Source organism: Lithobates pipiens, unplaced genomic scaffold (assembly GCF_037356315.1).
Source record: "Lithobates pipiens isolate NorthernLeopardFrog02 unplaced genomic scaffold, aLitPip1_a1.2 Scaffold_13, whole genome shotgun sequence".
NCBI classification, from domain to species: Eukaryota; Metazoa; Chordata; class Amphibia; order Anura; family Ranidae; genus Lithobates; species Lithobates pipiens.
Genome location: NW_027507718.1, coordinates 419,492,884 through 419,513,189, shown reverse-complemented (window position 1 = coordinate 419,513,189; position 20,306 = coordinate 419,492,884). Strand labels below are relative to the sequence as shown.

The 20,306-nt window shown below is 44.0% G+C and overlaps 1 protein-coding gene across 9 annotated transcripts in view; it reads left to right on the top strand.

The window, feature by feature from the left end:
• LIMCH1 (LIM and calponin homology domains 1) overlaps positions 1-20,306 on the top strand; it is a 375,099-nt gene that overhangs the window by 258,810 nt on the left and 95,983 nt on the right. For all 9 annotated transcript variants that reach the window (XM_077477572.1, XM_077477576.1, XM_077477575.1 and 6 more), the window contains one exon: positions 12,753-12,948. In XM_077477572.1, the coding sequence (XP_077333698.1) occupies positions 12,753-12,948 (196 nt within the window). The remainder of the gene's footprint in view (positions 1-12,752; positions 12,949-20,306) is intronic.

Sequence of the window (20,306 nt, the reverse complement as noted above, 5' to 3'; positions counted from 1 at the left end):
TCTATCATGTCATGCATCATTCTCTTTGCAGTGGTGACTTATGAACGTTGTTTTCACTATTGTAGGTCACTATATGTGTCCTTATTGTGTTTTCTTGTCTGTGTTATTGTCTAAGTAATGCCGTAGTCAACAAGGGTTTTATTTTATAAGACTGTGGATGTCTTTCGCTGACCTTTCCTTCTCTGGATTTCACCACTTGGCTGAGTATTGGCTGCCCTGGGAAAAATGTGGCAGTGCTAGGCAGTCAAAGGCAACCATTGTTCTTGTTTTCAATATGTGTGGGTCAGCTAAGAGCGCCTTCGAACCCCTGCAGTCAGGAGCTGGCACAGAGCTGGTGCATTTTATTTTATGCAGGCATCTATCTCATCCTAATTCCTTATTTATTAATATTTCATTGGCAATTGTTTCAAAATGCAACTGTAACAAATGTCTTAAGAAGTAAAATAGAAGCCCCTTTGTAAATATTAGGAAATGTCACCTGAAGCCACTGCCTTCTTTCTGCACATTTAGGCCTGTTTCACACAGGTATCAGCTTGTATAAGAGCAGTGTGAACAACATGCTTTGACAAAGCATTTGCCAAGCTTTCAGCAAGCTTTGTTGATGCTTTTAAAGTACCATTCAACTCCTGTTTATTAATGTTTGGCACAGATCCTATAGGAGTGTTGATTGCAACTTTAACAAAGTTACTAGCAGACTTCAGCAGGCTTTCAAAAAGTGCTGTAGCCTGCTAGTAGCTTGTTTTAATTGGCAATCAGCACTCCCATTAGGATCTGTGTTCAACATTTACCAAATGGAGCTAAATGGTATTTTAAAAGCTTCAACAAAGCTTGGGGAAAACTCTGAAAATGCAGAAGCCCCTTTGAAATAGATCATAAGGCCATTCTAGGGTTTTGAAAGATCCCGTGCCTGTACACCAGCCTGGCTCTAAGTGTCCACTCTTCAGCATTTGACAAAAGGTGGGAGTGTGCACTGCTATGTGTGGTAGGCAACAGGTTATAAGGTATGCTCTAGAACAGGGGTGCCAAACCTTTTTAAGTGCGAGGGCCACTTAAGCAACTTGGTAACCAGTCGTGGGCCACAATGAGCAGAACACATGGATGAGAGGTCACGGCTACTCTATACGCCCTCTGATCCGATCCACCTGGATGGAAGGGGATGAATTCCCTTCTATTTTCCCCAATCGTCTTTCAGGACAGCCACCTTAGAGAGACACCGGCTCCTCCCCTCTGAGGAAACACCGCCTTCATTTTCATGATTTAAGCCTCCTCCTCCCTTCGTTCCTCAGTTATGGTGTTTCCTCCGGCGGGGAGACATCGCCAAGGAACCTGAAGGCTGAATTCGGTTGGTGAATCTGAAAGCTATCCGAGCGGAGCCCCGGCCTCGTTCAGCTATCCGACCATTTATCGGTCGGTCCGGGACAGTCCTATCAGCGGGGAGCTGAAGTGTTCGTACTGTCCATATACCCTAAACTTCGCTTGGGGAAGCAGGAAGTTTATGGGGTCGTCTGTTCGTTCACCCGTGGGTGTTTCAACGGAACAAACAGTCCAGTCGGCTGGGGAAGCTGAATACTCGACTGACCTTTACACGCACTCCAATCTTCGCTTGGGGAAAGCAGGAAGTCTTTGGAGAGGTTCATCCCTGCGTTTCGCCCAGTGGGGTACTGAACGAAGGCGTCCAGGGCCCCCCTGTGTATGCAGCCGGCTGGGAGCTGGAAGCCGGACCAGTAGGCGGGCGACGTCAGTTCCGGTGGGGGCGGACCCCTTCGTTCAATCCGCGTCTTCCGGTTCCGGACGCGGCACGTGAAGGGGAACCTAGCGTTCGGCTGGTGCAGCCTCTCTTTCTACAGTCTGCACAGGTAGCTGTTGGAGGCACGTTCGTACCACGCTTCCTCAACGGGAGAATGTCCGAAGCAGAGGCTTCAAGAACTCCTGGAGATAACAGCACCAGCCACTCAAAGGTAATAGCCCTGGAGAGGGGTTCCCTTACCTTATAACCAGTAGCTCCACTGGTGTGTTTTCCCCCTAGGTGGTCGGGGGGAAGGGCAGTGCATCTGGGATCCAGGTGGAGATTGATCCTAGGAGGGGGCACTCCCGGTGGTTCTCTTAAGTAGTGCTGGTGTTTCTTTTCTTTTCTTTTTAAAGTTTATGCTGCTCTCTCTCTTTTGCTTCAGGGGTCCCCCCTTGGCTCTTGGAGGAAGTGTCCTTCATGTAGAGCCTCTTTGGGGAATTCCTGGTTCAAGGCACTTTGTAAGGAGTGTTTTAAAGGCCTGGATAGCTCAGTCCGTAGCTCTGTTTGGGTGCCATTAGAGAGCAGGCAGCAGAACAGGGTGCAGATCTGGCGGCTTCTGTAAAGGTTTCAATGCCCTCAGCTCCAGAGCACTCTTTTCACCAGCACGGCAGAGTGTTCCACCTAACCCAATGGTTGTTCCTCCCACAGGTTAGGGAGAATCCAGAGGGTTCCAGAGGGAAGTTGAGGAAGAAGTGGACAGTGCCGTCTCAGACTCCCAAAGGGAGACTGAGGGTGAGGACTTTGATGGGGAACCCAAAAGAACCTCACGGTATAAACTTCCCCTGGATGAGATGGAAAGGCTCTTGAGAGCTGTCCAAATCACTTAGGAGGCACTGTCACCCCACGTTCATATGTACTAGGGCCTAGGGGGAGCGGGTGTTCCCGGGTCATGACGTCTTGATTGATGCCATCAAGGATGGCAGGATCCCGAAGGAAAACTTTTATTTTCTGGTGCATTAAAGCAAAGGTTTCCTTGGGCGGAAGAGGAGGCTCTCATCTGGAATAAAATCCCCCGGGTTAGATGCGGCCTTTTCTCAGATGTCCAGGCATACTGACCTGTCCTTGGGGACATGGGGGCACTTTTAGACCCTATGGTTTGAAGATGCCTGGGTTTTACCATAAGGAAATCTCTAAGCCTACCATAGCAGCCACAGTGGTGGCTCGTAGTACAAAGTATTGGCTTATCCAGATGAAGCAATGATGGCAGAGGAGTCTTTTCTATCCTCCTTTTCCCGTGCTGCTTTAGGCATTGGCATACTCTGCGGATGCTTCGGCTTAATTCATTCGATGGTATGCAAGGTCCTCGGCTCTGACCAACTCAGCCTGGAGGGCCTTAAGGCTGTAGACATGGCAGAGGGACAGGGCGTCCAAATTGAAGCTCGGTGAAATCCCTCTTTAGAGGAGACCTGCTGTTTGGGCCAGGTCTTGAAGCAGTGCTATCGCATGGCTTATAAGAAAGAGGCCTTTCCCCTTAAAAAAAAAAAAAAAAAAAAAAAATAGGGGGAGCAGTTAAAAAGGGTCCTTCTTCCCCCAGTGGGAGATGATCACCTCCAATCAGTTTGTGTTGGGGATCATCAAAAGAGGTTACCGTGTGGAGTTTTCAGAGCTTCCCCCTTTGAGACTCCTTGTCACTGAGCTGACAAAAGGTGCCTTTCTTTCCTCTGCAGGAGTTAGAGGAATAGGAAGTGGTAATAAAGGTCCCAGCAGATTAAATAGGCAAGGCTTCTATTCTCTCATTTGGGGTTCGCAAGCCTGTGGAAAAGTTCAGGCTCATCCTGAGCCTGAATCGTCTGGGTGTCTTGGTCACCTACAGAAGTTTTTGGTTGGTTTTAATCACGGGGTGAGGGCACCTCTTCCACCAAAACTGTTTCAGGGCATCGATAGTAAAGGATGCATACCTGCATATTTCCAACGCAGAAAGCCACCAGTGTTTCCTCATGCTGGCAGGGATAACCTCGGTAGGGGTGCTACACCTTCAGTTTAAAGCACTCCCCTTTGGGCTATCCCCTTCTCCCTAGTATCTTCACCAAAGGGGGTCACCTTCCTGCGATGGTAGAGGTCCTGTCCTTCCTGCGTCTCAGGGTAGTCTCTGTGATCGTGTATCTTAACGATCTTCTCCTGTTTGTCCCTTCTCTGGCGCAGTTGAACGGGGATCCACAGCTTATAAGGGACCTATTAGGGAGCCTGGGTTGGCCTCTGAACCTACGGAAACTCATCTTAAACTTCTTCCCAAGGGGGTCACCTTCCTGAGTAAAGAGGGTCAGGTTGAGCTTACTGACATCCACGCTCCTAGCTGTTCAGTGGACGGGGTTACGTTACTGTCGTCTGCAAGCTATTCATCTTGAAGGTTTGGGGCCACAGTAGAGGGCCTTAGGACTCTTTGTTTTCGGTTCTAACTCAGGTAAAGAAGCCAGGAGCGGTGGCGAGTGACAATGCGCGCCGTCTCCCAAAGGCGCAGTCTGCGGTTGGATTGCGTATGTCTGAGTTCTAGTCCACCCTGTGTCAAATCACGAGGGTCTCTGTTGCTAGCTTTAGCACGGTAGCTCATGACTGATCACCGAATGGCAAAGGTCACAGCTGACAGTCCCGTGCTGGCAAGGTAGCAGTGAGTAACCGACTTAGAGCATTGAGATAATACTACATAGCCTGTATTTTAAAGTCCCTTTGGTGGGATAGGGGAGCATGTTTGTCACAAGGCCTAGAGTGGATTTGGCCAATATCCAAGAAGGAGGGAGTCAAAGAGACCCTCAAAATTGGAGGGAGTTGAGAGCAGTAGATCTGGTTCTCAGGACCCCGTAGAGAGTGCTCTGGGGACATTAGGTAGCAGTCATGGAGACAATCCCTTGGCAGTGGCTTACGTCAATAAAACGGGGGCTTCTGGAGCAGAGCCTTAAGGGCCTTAGCGAAAAGCCACCCTCAGATGGGCCAAATGTTAAATTCCTGTCCTTCCAGTGATCCGGTGGAAAGGAGAGCAAATTCAGGTATTAGATGCCTCAGCAGGAGAACGCGGGGAGAGAGCAACCAGGTTCTCAAACAGGACGTTTTCGAAATGATCACCCGGGGGAGGGGGATGCCCTCGATAGACTTCTTTTGCCCCAAGGGAAAAACGCGAAAGAAGCCATCTCCTGTTCTATGAGCAGGGGAGATGGGATGTCGGAAGCAGACGCACTAAGCACAGACTTAGGATTTCTCTAGGTGCTATGCTTTCCCCCTTCCCGTCCTGATTCCCGTCTTGATTCCTGCAGAGTTGAGGAAGTTCTGGTGACTCTTTCTAATCGCACCTCATTGGCCCAGGAGGCCGTGGGTCTCCATTCTTAAGGGCCTGTCGGTGGAACTCCCCTGGGTTTTTTCCCAGTGTCCAATCTGCTGCCCCCAGGTGGAACCTTGCAGCTTGGCTACTGAGGAAGTTCCGAATGGCAAAGGGGTCTCAGACTGTTAGTAGCCACTCTTTTGAATGGCAGGTAAATGGAAGCTCGGACCATTTTTTTGAGGCTATAGAGGCGGTTCAATAGCTGGTGCTCAGAGAACTCCTTCAAGGAGCACAGCTCGGGGGCCGTTCTACAGGTCCGGCAGTCAGGGGCAGATAAAAGGTTAGCCCCGAAACATTGGAGAGTCAGGTATCCGTTTCAAGCGTGTTTCTGAATAGACTTCTAATGTCAGACCTTGGGATAGTAAGGTTCTTCAGAGCCTTAAGTAGGTGAAGACCAAGCCTTTGGTCGCCCCCTTCCCAGTCGGGATCTTGCTTTAGTTTTACAGGTTCTCACAAGGGAACCTTTTGAGCCGTTAGAACCTTGCTCGTTAAGATTGATCACTCCCAAAACTGTATTTTTGGTGGCAATCACTACAGCAGGGAGAGTAAGTGACTCGAAGCCCTTTCTATTAGGGCACCTTTTTTACCTAAGGTAGCCTCTAGTTTCCATAAGAATACAGGAGATTGTGCTACCTACTTTCTGTTCGAATCCAGTAGGAGAACAGGAACACATGTTTCACAGATTAAGATGCTAAAAGATGTGTTCTTCATTATTTGGATTGCACAAGGTCAGTTCAAGAAATCTGATTCATTTTTTGTGTTGTTTTCTGGGGCTAGGAAGGGTTCCAAAGCCTCTAAACGTACGATAGCTAGATGGTTAAGTTAGCCATTGGACAGGCGTACGTGACAGGGAGGTTAGGTCCTCCAGTTGGGGTTAGAGCACACTCAGCCGGGGCAGTGGCAACTTCTCAGGCAGAGTGGGCTGGGGCATCTCCTGCACAGATCTGTAGTGCTGCAACGTATGTAACTGGGGGGTGGGTTGCGCTATGGATCCTTAAAGGTAAATGTAGGAAAGAAAAATTAAAAGGTAAGAGCAGCCTCTATTAATTTCCACCCGCGGGTGGAACGATGTAAAGACAAAGGGGGGGTAATAGATATGGCGCTTATACCTATATGTGGGGACTAGTAGTGTGTTGGTGTATAAAAATGAGTTGTATTGTATAGGTCAATATTTACATGTGTGGAAGTATATAATTCTTGAAGTGCTATCTGATTTTGGGCCTGAGTGTGTGTAGTATATATTTTCCAGCGTGCTGGTTCAAAACCCAAAATTTTAAAAATTACACGAAAATTAAATAAAGGTACAATAAACTCAAAGTGCACACCAATAGCAACAGATTACAATATAGCAAAACATATAACTTAAAATAGCAATATGCAGTTATTAAAATATTAGTCTAAATGGCAATATGCAATTATTAAAGTGCGCGTGCAAAATAAATTCCTACTGGCCTATAGGTGAAGACTAATTGTGATGGTTGGTGGATTAGCCGTGGGAATATTAAAGTATATTACATATACTGTGGTGTCAGACTATAATCAATAAACATATATGAAATAACACGGTGATAGCATAAACTGGTCTGATAGTGTTGCTTTACATAAATTAGTATAAAATTAATATAGAAATTATAAAAATGCCATCTACATGAAGCAAAAATGTGCTAAAATGATAAAACACAGGAAAAATTAAATAAAAGATAAAATATAAAAATATATCCAAACAGCGTGCAAAATTAGTGCAAGAGAATGTGCAAGCAATGCAGGTAAATTATAAACATTGGACGTGATGGAGCAAGTCTCTATTAGGTGGCGGAAAAAACCGCAGGTGCAGAAAAGGAGGGGGGTGATGTTTTCAACTGTGTTCTTCACATTCGGTGGCTTAAAAGGGTATTAAAATTATTATGCTCTCACCAGAAGGGGGACCCCATCCGGGGTGGATCAACATTCACAATATTAGCTATTGTGCGGCTCTCTGGCTTCCTTCCACTTTAAAGATTAGGGATCCCTCGTTCCTCCGTGAGTAGCAATAAGCCCCGTTTATATGAAGTAGAGAAGAGGCACAACCATAGTGTGATACCGTTTATAAACAATTTTATTGCAGAAAATAGTTAAAAAGTTACTCACAAACGAATGTTTTAAAAGTGCGGTGTGTACAGCTTTTAAAATTCCCGCTATTGCAATCTCCGTCAGAGCTCGAGGTGTACGCTGCCTGGCCACGCCCTACGCGTTTCGTCACACGGACGTCATCTGGAGCCTCCAGATGTTTATAAACGGTAACTGTTTATAAACGGTATCACACTATGGTTGTGCCTCTTCTCTACTTCATATAAACGGGGCTTATTGCTACTCACGGAGGAACGAGGGATCCCTAATCTTTAAAGTGGAAGGAAGCCAGAGAGCCGCACAATAGCTAATATTGTGAATGTTGATCCACCCCGGATGGGGTCCCCCTTCTGGTGAGAGCATAATAATTTTAATACCCTTTTAAGCCACCGAATGTGAAGAACACAGTTGAAAACATCACCCCCCTCCTTTTCTGCACCTGCGGTTTTTTCCGCCACCTAATAGAGACTTGCTCCATCACGTCCAATGTTTATAATTTACCTGCATTGCTTGCACATTCTCTTGCACTAATTTTGCACGCTGTTTGGATATATTTTTATATTTTATCTTTTATTTAATTTTTCCTGTGTTTTATCATTTTAGCACATTTTTGCTTCATGTAGATGGCATTTTTATAATTTCTATATTAATTTTATACTAATTTATGTAAAGCAACACTATCAGACCAGTTTATGCTATCACCGTGTTATTTCATATATGTTTATTGATTATAGTCTGACACCACAGTATATGTAATATACTTTAATATTCCCACGGCTAATCCACCAACCATCACAATTAGTCTTCACCTATAGGCCAGTAGGAATTTATTTTGCACGCGCACTTTAATAATTGCATATTGCCATTTAGACTAATATTTTAATAACTGCATATTGCTATTTTAAGTTATATGTTTTGCTATATTGTACGGTAATCTGTTGCTATTGGTGTGCACTTTGAGTTTATTGTACTTTTATTTAATTTTCGTGTAATTTTTAAAATTTTGGGTTTTGAACCAGTGCTGCAACGTAGTCCAGTGTTTCTACGGTTGTGAAACATTATAGACTGGATCTTCTGTCAGCCAAAGAACAAGCCTTTGGCCGTATAGTACTGCAGGCAGTGGTCCCACCCTAAGGTAATGTACTCGCTTATCCTCTCTAAGGTGGCTGTCCTGAAAGACGATTGGGGAAAAATGGAATTACGTACCGGTAATGTCCTTTTCCAGGAGTCTTTCAGGACAGCACCGGTTCCCACCCAAATTGTTTGCAGATCATCGGGAACTCATTACATGAGGCCGTCAGGTAAGACTTAAAAAGTTTATTTGTTTGACGTATTCTTGTGTCTCCCCAGTTTGGCCGGAGGTACTCTGGAAGAACTGAGGAACGAAGGGAGGAGGAGGCTTAAATCATGAAAATGAAGGCGGTGTTTCCTCAGAGGGGAGGAGCCGGTGTCTCTCTAAGGTGGCTGTCCTGAAAGACTCCTGGAAAAGGACATTACCGGTACGTAATTCCATTTTTTTTTTTATCAGATTTTTAGGATCGGATTGGAGGCAGGCAGGCGTAAATGGACATAAATCTGTTTACATCTGCTGCTCTGTAGAGGTGAATCGAGGGTGCCGATTGGGTTGGGGCAATCCTGTGAAAAGGGCTTAAACTGCTTTAACACCGATGTGCTGCTGTTTGCTTACACCGTCGGTGCAGCGTAGTGCACCTGTGTCTATCCTGTGGGTTAACTGAACTTTGCCATAGACTCTGCCTGTGGCAAAAGCCTGTGCTGTACAGGAAGCATCAGCTTATGGGGCTCTGCTGTGCAACCACTTTCTTCCTCTAACACCAGCTTCATTCACAACCCTGATGCTGTGGTATGACGGGTCAGCAACCTGCGATCTGATCTCGCTAACCCACCATTGCAGAGCAGGAGGTCGCGGGCCACATCAGAGGGCTCCGCGGGCCACTGGTTGGCCACCCCTGCTCTAGAAAGTCTCTCTTGCCGGAGAGACATCCTCTATATATAGTGCCTTGCAAAAGTACTCACCCCCTTGGCATTTTACCTATTTTGTTTATATTACAGCCTTTAGTTCAGTGTTTTTTTAATCTGAATTGTATGTGATGGATCAGAACACAATAGTCTTAAGTTGGTGAAGTAAAATTAGAAAAATATATACATAAAACAATTTTTCAGAAATAAGAAACTGATAATTGGCATGTGCATATGTATTCACCCCCTTTTGTTATGAATCCCATAAAAAGCTTTGGTGCAACCAATTACCTTCAGAAGTCACATAATTAGTGAAATGATGTCCACCTGTGTGCAAATCTAAGTGTCACATGATCTGTCATTACATATACACACCTTTTTGAAAGGCCCCAGAGGCTGCAACACCTAAGCAAGAGGCACCACTAACCAAACACTGCCATGAAGAACAAGGAGCTCTGCAAACAAGGGACAATGTTGTTGAAAAGTACAATTCAGGGATAGGTTATAAAAAAAATATCCAAATCTTTGATGATCCCTAGGAGCACCATCAAATCTTTCATAACCAAATGGAAAGAACATGGCACAACAGCAAACCTGCCAAGAGACGGCCGCACACCAAAACTCACAGACTGGGCAAGGAGGGCATTAATCAGAGAGGCAGCACAGAAACCTAAGGTAAACCTGGAGGAGCTGCAGAGTTCTAAAGCGGAGACTGCAATATCTGTACATAGGACGACAATAAGCTCCATGGAGGTGGGCTTTATGGCAGAGTGACCAGAAGAAATCTATTACTTTCAGCAAAAAACAAAATGGCACATTTTGAGTTTGTGAAAAGGCATGCGGGAGAGTCCCAAAATTTATGGAGAAAGGTGCTCTGGTCTGATGAGACTAAAATTGAACTTTTTGGTCATCAGAGAAAACGCTATGTCTGGCGCAAAACCAACACATCACATCACTCAAAGAACACCATCCCCACAATGAAACCTGGTGGTGGCAGCATCATGCAGTGGGGATGTTTTTCAGCAGTCAGGACTGGGAAACTGGTCAGAGTTGAGGGAAAGATGGATGGTGCAAAATACATGGATATTCTTGAGCAAAACCTCTACCACCCTGTGTGTGATTTGAGGCTAGGACAGAGGTTCACCTTCCAGCAGGACAATAACCCCAAACACACTGCTAAAGCAACACTTGAGTGGTTTAAGGGAAACATGTAAATGTGTTGGAATGACCTAGTCAAAGCCCAGACTTCAATGCAATAGAAAATCTGTGGTCAGACTTAAAGGATGCTGTTCACAAGCGCAAACCATCCAAATTGAAGAAGCTGGAGCAGTTTTGCAAGGAGGAATGGGCAAAAATCCCAGTGGTAAGATGTGGCAAGCTCATAGAGAATTATCCAAAGCGACTTGGAGCTGCGATAGCCCCAAAATGTGGCTCTACAAAGTATTGACTTTAGGGGGGTGAATAGTTATGCACATTGACTTTTTCTGTTATTTTGTCCTATTTGTTGTTTGCTTCACAATAAATAAAAAAAATCTTCAAAGTTGTGAGCATGTTCTGTAAATTAAATGATCCAAATCCTCAAACAATCCATGTTAATTCCAGATTGTGAGGCAACAAAACAAAACAAAAAAATGCCAAGGTGGGGGGGTGAATACTGAAATGTATTTTTATGCTTGAGCATGCTGGTCAAGTCAAAGTTCACTTTAAAGTGCATCTAAAGCCAAAAACTTCTTTCAATTTTGATAAAATAGGTAATAGTTAAAAGCCTTGTCAGTTTTCTCTCTGTAGCCACAACAGGTAGTGAAAAGAATTTCCAGAAAAGGAAGTCTCATCTTGGACAGTTTTTGCCAGAAACAAATGTCACCATTGAAACATTTCTCCATTATTTCTTTTATCTGGACAACTCCCATTTTTGGATTTTCCTTCACTTTTAGTACTGGTGACAGAGGTCACCAATACAAATTGGAGAGAGTAAATATACCAAGCAGGAACATGGACAGCAATAAAAAAGGGGTTCTAACCCTTCATCACTCTATTGAAAACTATTCATTTCCACTGAGAATTTAGATACCATTTACCGATACTTGTTTAGACCCCTTTCAAACTGCGGCCCCCCTTGCGTTGGCTCATTTTAGCAGCGCTTTACCGCTGTTTAAGCAGCGCTTTTCAGCCGCTAGCGGGGCACTTTTAACCACAAAGAAGGGCCGTGTTTTGCGACGCTTCCGAAGCAATGGCCATTCATTGCAAGGGGCATCGCCATTTTTGCAGCGCTGTATATAGCACCCCCAAACCGCCCCATAGATGCTGCTTGCAGGACTTTTTTTAACGTCCCGCAAGCGCACTGCCCCAGTGTGCAAGCACTCAGGCTTTCACACTCGGGCGGCATGAGAGGCAGTTTTCAGGCGCTTTACAGGTGCTAAAATACCTGAAAACTGCCTCAGTGTGAAAAGGATCTTAGGATCTAGGTGGGAGCCCTGGAGAATATCATTTCTCAAAGAGAATCTTTCCATAAAGCTCACTAGAATTAGTTTGAACAATGTTCCAGAGTGCAGCTGTAAAAGCTTTCAAAGAGAATTATGGTGATATCATTTGATGCTCAGTGATTGCAGTATTCTAGTCTGCATCTCCCCAATGTAATACTTAAATTCTGGCCTGTTAGTGGGTCCTGAGGACAGGAGTTGAGAACCACTGCTTTAAACCTAAATATAGGCTGCTAGATGGGTGGGTATAATGATGGCTGAATGGATGGGCATGCTTTTTCACCATGGTGCTCCCTAACTAGGGCCTGTCTCGGTTACAAAATCCCGGGGTACTTGCTCAAGAGCGGGCCTGCAAGCACACCTTTTTTATTTTGTTGTTTGCCATTTCCTTCTCTTTAATATTCTATTCGCTCTACCAGACTATTTGGTGTCAGTGAACTTAATTCCAAGTCACAGCTCTTTAAAATTCAAGTGTCCATATTGGTATCTGTCATTTCTGCCGAGGTCCAGGTGACCAGCAGTGAAAGGGTGGGCTTAGTTGCTTTTTGATAAACAATTTCCCAGTACCTACAGGGGCCTCCCTCCTGCTCTTTTCGGGCCATTTTACAGTCAACCAGTCAGTGTTTTGTTTGCAGCTATTAACATGGTTGTATTGTGAGGAATCTGCACTTCAGCCCTCGCCTATTCCTTTTTACCTTTTTTGTGTTTTTGTTTTTTTTTACACATTTTGTCATCTGTGCATTTTGTTTATAAAAGATACAGGGCTGTACTTCACTAAGGCCTGTAGGCATACACATTTTGGCTCCCCGAGTAACATCCCTGCTGTCGGGTTCCAATCTGGTTTAGAATACTGTGATAATGACTAAATAACTTCATATGGAGTGATTTTTCCTGATGATGTTAAAATGTGTTTCTAATAAATATACAGGCAAAAGCTACTTGTGTTATCTATAGGCACATGCCTACCATACCTAATTAAATGGAACCCCGATAAAACATCCAAGAAAATTAATAAAAATGAAGATATGAATTGTCAATTGTCTTGGGACCTTGAATGAAGATTTTTATGTTTATGACGTTTTGATTTTAGGAAAACGAAGAGGTGGAGAGTCCTAAAAGAAGCATCCGTGACAGCGGATACATTGACTGCTGGGACTCTGAGAGAAGCGATTCTCTGTCCCCGCCAAGACATGGCAGAGATGATTCCTTTGACAGCCTGGATTCATTTGGTTCTCGCTCACAACAGACTCCATCTCCAGATGTGGTGCTGAGAGGGAGCAGCGATGGTAAGAACTACATCTCTTCCATAGTATCTGCACAATGTATCTGACCTTCATCCCGGTGGTGGGCACACGCAAGAATTGAAATGTGATCATAATCATTTGATGCAATATAAAGGACTAAGCCTTTCCTTTCTTTGGTTGATCTATTTAACAAGTCTTTCTGAGCGATTTTTCATGCTGTGCAGCTTTGTATGGCAGGATTCTGAACACAATCAGTTTTTTGCTGTCAAGGGTGGTTGACGTAATGATGTCCTGCTGTGATCTGTTCTAGGTAACACATGTATTTCAAAGTGCGTAGTTTGCTAGTCTGTAACATTGCATGCAGTTTTTTCATCTACCTTACATGATGTAGGTCACAAAACCATGTAATTACCTGAATTTTATTTGGTATCAGTCTCTTGTGATCCACTATATGTTCTGTAACGCAGAGCTCAGAAAGGGGGAGTCAGAAGCAGCACTGGGAAGCCATTTAGGTGTGTTGTAATGCAAAAGAGTTATGCTGATAGCAGGAGAGAGAGAAGAATAACAAAGGTGAGGTAATAAGTCTGCTGCTTCTACTTTCACTGTACAGTCACAGGGTAGGAATAAGTAAGGTCTAAGTGAGAGTGAAACTGCAGCAGAAAAAGATCAGCTAGAAAATGTTCTGCTGTGTGGCAAAGCCTTGTAGGCAGTGTTGCCAACCTACCAGATTGAAATTCACTGGCACGACACCCAAAATTTTCTGCCATTTCCAAAAGTTGCAAAATTATATTTTAGGTAAGTAGCTCAGGGATAGGACTCAGGAGGACAAGAAATTAGAATTGGCAGGCACAGATGCATGAAAATGACTCTCACAGTGACACTGACAGCAATGGGTAGCAGTTCACATGATGAGGACACCTCACTGACATGACACTTCCCCTCCTGAGTCACAGTATGAGTCTCTCTCCATGCCAGGTGGTCTCTTCAGTCCATTCCAGTACAAACAGCACTGACAGTCCCACTCCCTGCTGGCCTTTCTTCCATCCCGCAGATCCACAGACAAGGCTCTGGCCACTTCGCTCGGCTCTCTTTACACCATGACATCACACGACACGCTTTAGGCACCGCTTTTGCCAGACCCACCACCCGAACACACTGTACACACTGTAGCAGGCACTCAAATGGTTTCTGCAGACTCCGGACCATTGAGTCTGGACCTCGACTGTAACAGCCATATTTTTTACTGGCAACCTTTTCATGTCATTGGAATATACGATCGGGAGAAAATTGCCTGTTTTTTACTGGCTGCCAGTAAAAATACTGGTGGTTGGCAACACAGCTTGTAGGTCTAAGAACTGGATGGCCCGAAATTCAAATCCTTTTGACAGGTGAACCATCTGTCATATACATATTAACCTTGTATATTTAGAAGTTTGCCCAGATTTAAGCTTTAAATCTTTTCGCGTCGGTTTTTGCATTTTTTTTGTATGCTTGTATTAGGCTTGAAGATTAGCTGGTGATAGTTTTCACAATTTTTTTTTTTTATGTCACACGTAATTGGCACAACAGATTATCAAAAACATATTTTCAGTAAGAAATACAAATGCAATAATTGTACTTTATAGAATAAAGTTTGGTGATTTTATGTCTGTGCCCCAGCTGGACTTAAAGCGGGAGTCCGCCGGGAGTCCGCGTTTTTTTTTTTTTTTTTTTAAAAAGCCAGCAGCTACAAATACTGCAGCTGCTGACTTTTAAAATAGTGACACTTACCTGTCCAGCGCGCCCGCGATGTCGGCACCCAAAGCCGATCTCTCGATCGTCTCTCGGGTGCTGCCGCCGCCATCTTGAGTATGGGAATCAGGAGGTTCCCTACTGCGCATGCATGAGTCGCGCTGCGCAATAAGGATGGACCCGCTGCCTCTGGGATCTTTGTGTTTCCCAGCAGGCAGCGGGGGACTTTCGGAAAGGGGCGTACTCTACGCCCCTTTCCGCAGAGAGCCATCCCGGAAGTGGGTGCAGATACCTGTACTGTACAGGTACCTGCACCCCCCTCCCCCCTGAAAGGTGCCAATTGTGGCGCCGGAGGGGGGGAGGATTCCAATGAGCCGAAGGTCCACTTTAGGGTGGACCTCCGCTTTAAAAGCAGGTGTTGCCTTGTATGAGTTATGTGAGAATTTGCCACATGTATTAACTCTGTACTGTACTCTATGGAGTTGATTTTCTAAAGGCAAATAGACTGCGTATTTTGCAAACACAGTTGCACTAGTTTTCCCCAGAGATTGGTGAATGTGGTGAAGCTTTGCAGATTTGCATCATCCAATCATATGCAAGCAAAAATGCTGTTTTTTTTGTTTTGTTTTTGTTTGTTTTTTTATTGCACCAGATTGGGTATTCTTTACAAAGTGAAGCTGTGCCACATTCACTAAGCTCTGTGGAAAATGAGTTCAACTGCAGTTGTAAAGTGCTGTCTATTTGCCTTTAGTAAATCAGCATCTGTGACTTAGTAGGATGGCAATCTTCCTATATACAGTGGGTAAACTACAACAGGGAGTTCAGTTGCACTCAGTGGTTCCCATTGCACATAGCTACATAACTCTGTTATTCCAAGCTTTCAGGAAGTTCTAAAAATTCTTGAATATAGTCGGAGGTCCTCAATTGTCTCCTCTGATCATGAATATTACATAGAGGCACCCGGTGTACCTAAGCAGTAGTGTTATAGCAGACACCACAAGATGATATAGGGGATATTTACTAACGCAAATCCACTTTGCACTACTAGTGCACTTAGAAGTAAAGTCGCTGTAGATCTGAAGGGGGCATGCAAGGAAAATAAAAAACTGCATTTTAGCTTGCACATGATTGGATGATGAAATCGGCAGAGCTTCCCCTCATTTCAGATCTACCCCTCAGATTTACAGTGACTTTCAGTGCAATTTCAAGGGCACTTTGCAGTTGTAGTTTGCACTTGTAGTGCAAAGTGGATTTGCCTTTTGTAAATTACCCCCATAGTGTCTTATAACCTGATGTAATTTCAGTGAAGTAACACCCATGTTCCTGAGAAGAGACCTTTTAGGGATTAAGCATCAGAAGTATGGGGCTTTTCTACAGATTGATTTGTTAAAGTTGTTGTAAACTTCTGACATGAAATTCGAACAAAGCATATCTCTCTAGAGCAGGAGTCTCAAACTGGTGGCTCTTCAGCTGTTGCAGAACTACAATTCCCATGAGGCATTGCAAGGCTGAGGGTTACAAGTATGACTCCCATAGACAGAGACATGATGGGACTTGTAGTTCTGCAACAGCTGGAGGGCCGCCAATTTGAGATCCCTGCTCTAGAGTATGTAATTCAATCTAGAGAACTAAGTGTAATTTCTGTCTGCTGCTTTGTTCCTCAGCTATCAGCATGAATTACTTCTGACAGGTTTCTTCAGACACCGAGAGAAAAAAAAATGACAGGAGGGAGCTCCAGCACACAGCCTGTGATTGAGAGCCTCAGCTCTGTTCCCCTGTGCTGTGTTAATGGGGGTGTGTCCCTTTCCTCCAGTCAGCCCTCAGTGAGTGTAACTTCAGTTCCCCACTCTGTGCTTTCTGAAAACTAAGGCTGGCCATAGACATTTCAAACCATGTCTGGGCAGGCTGAATGTACCAAGTTGATCGATCAACTTGGGCACAACTAGTTTGCTGGATTCCCTTGTGATTACTGTTAGTGGCTGCTGTAGCAGCTAGCAATAATCACTGTCTTCTCTTGACAGAGACTGATTCCCCAGGAGCAGACAATCCCTTGGCAAAAGGGATTCCCCTGTCACCACTGCATGTGTTGATAGGGGAATTGTGCGAATTTCTTTCCTCCACCCCGTGGTTGCAGAAAATAAATTTGCACCGTCTATGGCCAGCCTTAAGCCTGGTACACACAATGAGTTTTTTTTTTTCAACCCAGCTGTCAGCTCCGTTCGGAGCCGCTGTACTAACGATCTGACGTTAGTACAGCCATCTCCCCCTGCTGAGCTGTTGTTCTGACAAGGCGAGGCCTCCCCCACCAGAACATTCCAATCAGCACTCTCCACCATTGGCTGAGAGTGTTGATCAGGAGTAAGGATGAGCTCAGGCGTGTCCGTAACCCGCTTGTGTAGAGCCCGCTGAGGAGTCAGCACTGCACAGAGCTAATTACAGTCGGTGAGACGTTTCTCAATCTCTGCAGCCGCGGATCGGGTAAATGTCTCGCTGCCTGTGATTAGCGATGTGCAGTGCCAACTTCCTGGCGGGCTCTGCTCATGCGAGTTGGGAACACGCCTGAGCTCATCCTCAATCAGGAGCTGGTCGGCTGCTGGTTTTCCAGCATGCTCGCCCGACAGAAGCCAGCTTCTGTTGGACCAGTTGCTATACACACGGGCCGCTGGTTTTTATTGAACCGGCCGATGTTGTCCGTCATTTGGCCTGTGGCTTTAGGCTGTTTAAATTCTGGACTTTTAACAGCTGTAGACAAGAGGATTACAGATAAATGGATGCAAGGTATGTAGGATGATTTGTTTAACCTCTATGTTGCCCAAGGCCGGCCACTTTACTGGGTATATGTGAGGGTTTACAGCCACTTTAAGCAAGCTCAAGGGGAAAACTACCCTATTTTCATAAAAAAAAAAAAAAAATCTGTGTAGTTTAGTTATTAAATTAATTGAAAATAAAGTTCCTCTTTTGGTGTAGGATTTGAGGTTGGTAACACGGCTAACAAGGTTTCCATTGATCCAGTGTGTTTGAAGTTTACTTCTAGGAACTATTCAGTTTATGACTAAGGTACTTGAGACTGAATAAATATATCTTGGTCACCTCTGTCTGCTACCAAGTATTCCATGCCAGTCCTGCAACTGTACGTATTACAGACAAAGCTACAGAGTGGTTTATGTAGGTCCTGATAGAGTATCCGTAATGTAATCCATCCTCTTTTTGTAAACTCTTCAGCATCTAATAGGCGTCATAGAAATGATTGGCAACACGCCTACCTGTAAAAGCCATTTTGTAACTCCAACCTGCTACTTCTGACATTAGCTGAACAATTGGTACAGTTGTTTTATACAAACGTGTCAATTTTGCACCTCAAGAAATGCACCTTCGACTTGCTTACTCCATGTAGGCACTTTCTGCAACATAGCACATTTTCTATCTGCAGTCTGCTGTAGAAAAAAAATTGATGTGCTGGCGGTATATTTGCAATGTGACTTAATTTAGGGATTTCAATAAACACCATAAAGATGTATTTAAAAAATGTGTGTGTTGTACACATGAGCACCGTCTGTGCATTAGTAAAATAAAATGCAGATGTTTAAATCATGTTGGATTGCTCTGCTGGGGAACTCATGACAAGAATTAGGACTTCAACATCTGCAGACTGACGCTGCTGTCTAAGCTTACTTTGGCAAAATTTGAAGAGGAACGCCTGTCTGTGTTCAGCCATTGTTATTATGCAGGATTTGTATAGCACCAACAGTTTGTGCAGCACTTTACAAAAAAAAGGAGACAATACACTTACAATACATACAAAAAGGGGACACGCCAAGCACATCATCCAATGGAAATTCAAAAGGGAAATAAATGCAGATGTATATAAATAAGGCTACCATACAAGACAAGAAAATCTTAACTTAAAATCATTACATATGAATTACATGATTAAAAGTACATGGATCCTAAAATGACCCCAAGGATCCATCTACTTTTAACCTTGTTACTAATATTATGTAATTATTTTATTTTAAGTTAAGATTTTCTTGTCTTGTATGGTACCTTATAAAGTCTGCATTTTTTGTTTTCTTTTTTAGATTTACAGTTACAATTCAGAGTTGGAGGGGCTGATGTGAGAGCTTATGATCTAAAGCAGGGGTCTCCAAACTGCAACCGGTGGGCCAGCTGCAGCTCTTTGCTTGCCCTTTTCCAGCCCTTGGGGCACTATTCCTCCCACCGATACAAGGCATTTACTTCCAATTGACACCAACAATGGGACACTTTTTCTCTCATTGACACCAATGATGAGGCACTATTTCTTCCACCAATGCCAACACTTTGCAATATTCTTCCCACCAATACCAGCGATGGGGCCCTATTGTTCCTTCCACTGATTGCAGGTACTATGCACATTTTTTACTCCCATTGACAACCAAGCCTGTACATTACTTACACCAAGGCATTTTCTACTTTCACTGGCCACAGTCTGGCCCCTCTCAAGACCGTAATCTGGTCCTTTGTTTAGAAAGTTTGGCGACCCTTGATCTAAAGGGAAGGGGGAGTGATACAAAAGGTAGTAACTCTGTGGGGATGAATAGTTAAAGAAAGTAATATTCAGTTGCTAAACAGAGATGAGATAGACTTTCCTGAAGAGAGGAGTTGTCATGGATCTCCTAAAGTCTTGGGAAAAACCAAGTGGACAGTTTGATATTTTAAGATGAACCTGGTTAATGGTTGGGAATGGTTTTGTAAGTTGTTAATATTTTGAATAGTATCTGTTGGGTGATTGGAAGCGCCTGTGGAGAGACACTGAGCGTATAGTAAGGTGGATGAGTCATGTTGCTGAAACCCAATGTTGTACATTAAGTGCTAGGCTTTGCCTTCACATTTGCGGCATTTAACGCTACTGCATTAACAAAACTTCCCGCATTTAAAAAAATGCAGCAAATATCCTAAATCTTGTGGCTCCAAAATACAAGCATCTACGATGTGGCATTGCATACAACAATATTCTTGGATGAGGCAGGTTGGAAAGATTGGGCCTGAATGTTTTCATATATTTTACAGTAGATTGGAAAGAAAAAGGTTCTGAATAAACCTTGCCTACCTATGTAAATGAAGTCCTATCTCCTTACCGTTAAGCAATATCCATTTTGCATATGACTACTGAAAGTTACATAGTTACATAGTTACATAGTTAGTCAGGTTGAAAAAAGACACAAGTCCATCCAGTTCAACCTTAAAAACAAATAAATAAAATAAAAAATAATCGTACAATCCAGATACCCAATTTTATGCCCACAATTGATCCAGAGGAAGGCGGAAAAAAAAAACAGCAGCGCATGCTCCAATTTACTACAGCAGGGGAAAAAAATTCCTTCCTGATCCCCCAATAGGCGATCGGATTTTCCCTGGATCAACTTTACCTATGTTAGTACCTAGTTATATTATGTACCATCAGGAAAGTATCCAAGCCTTTCTTAAAGCAATCTACTGAACTGGCCAGAACCACCTCTGGCGGGAGTCTATTCCACATTTTCACTGCTCTAACTGTGAAGAAACCTTTCCGTACTTGAAGCTGAAATCTCTTTTCCTCTAGACGTAAAGAGTGCCCCCGTGTCCTCTGGGTTGACCGTACAGAGAACAACTCAACACCAAGTTCACTATATGGACCCCTAATATATTTG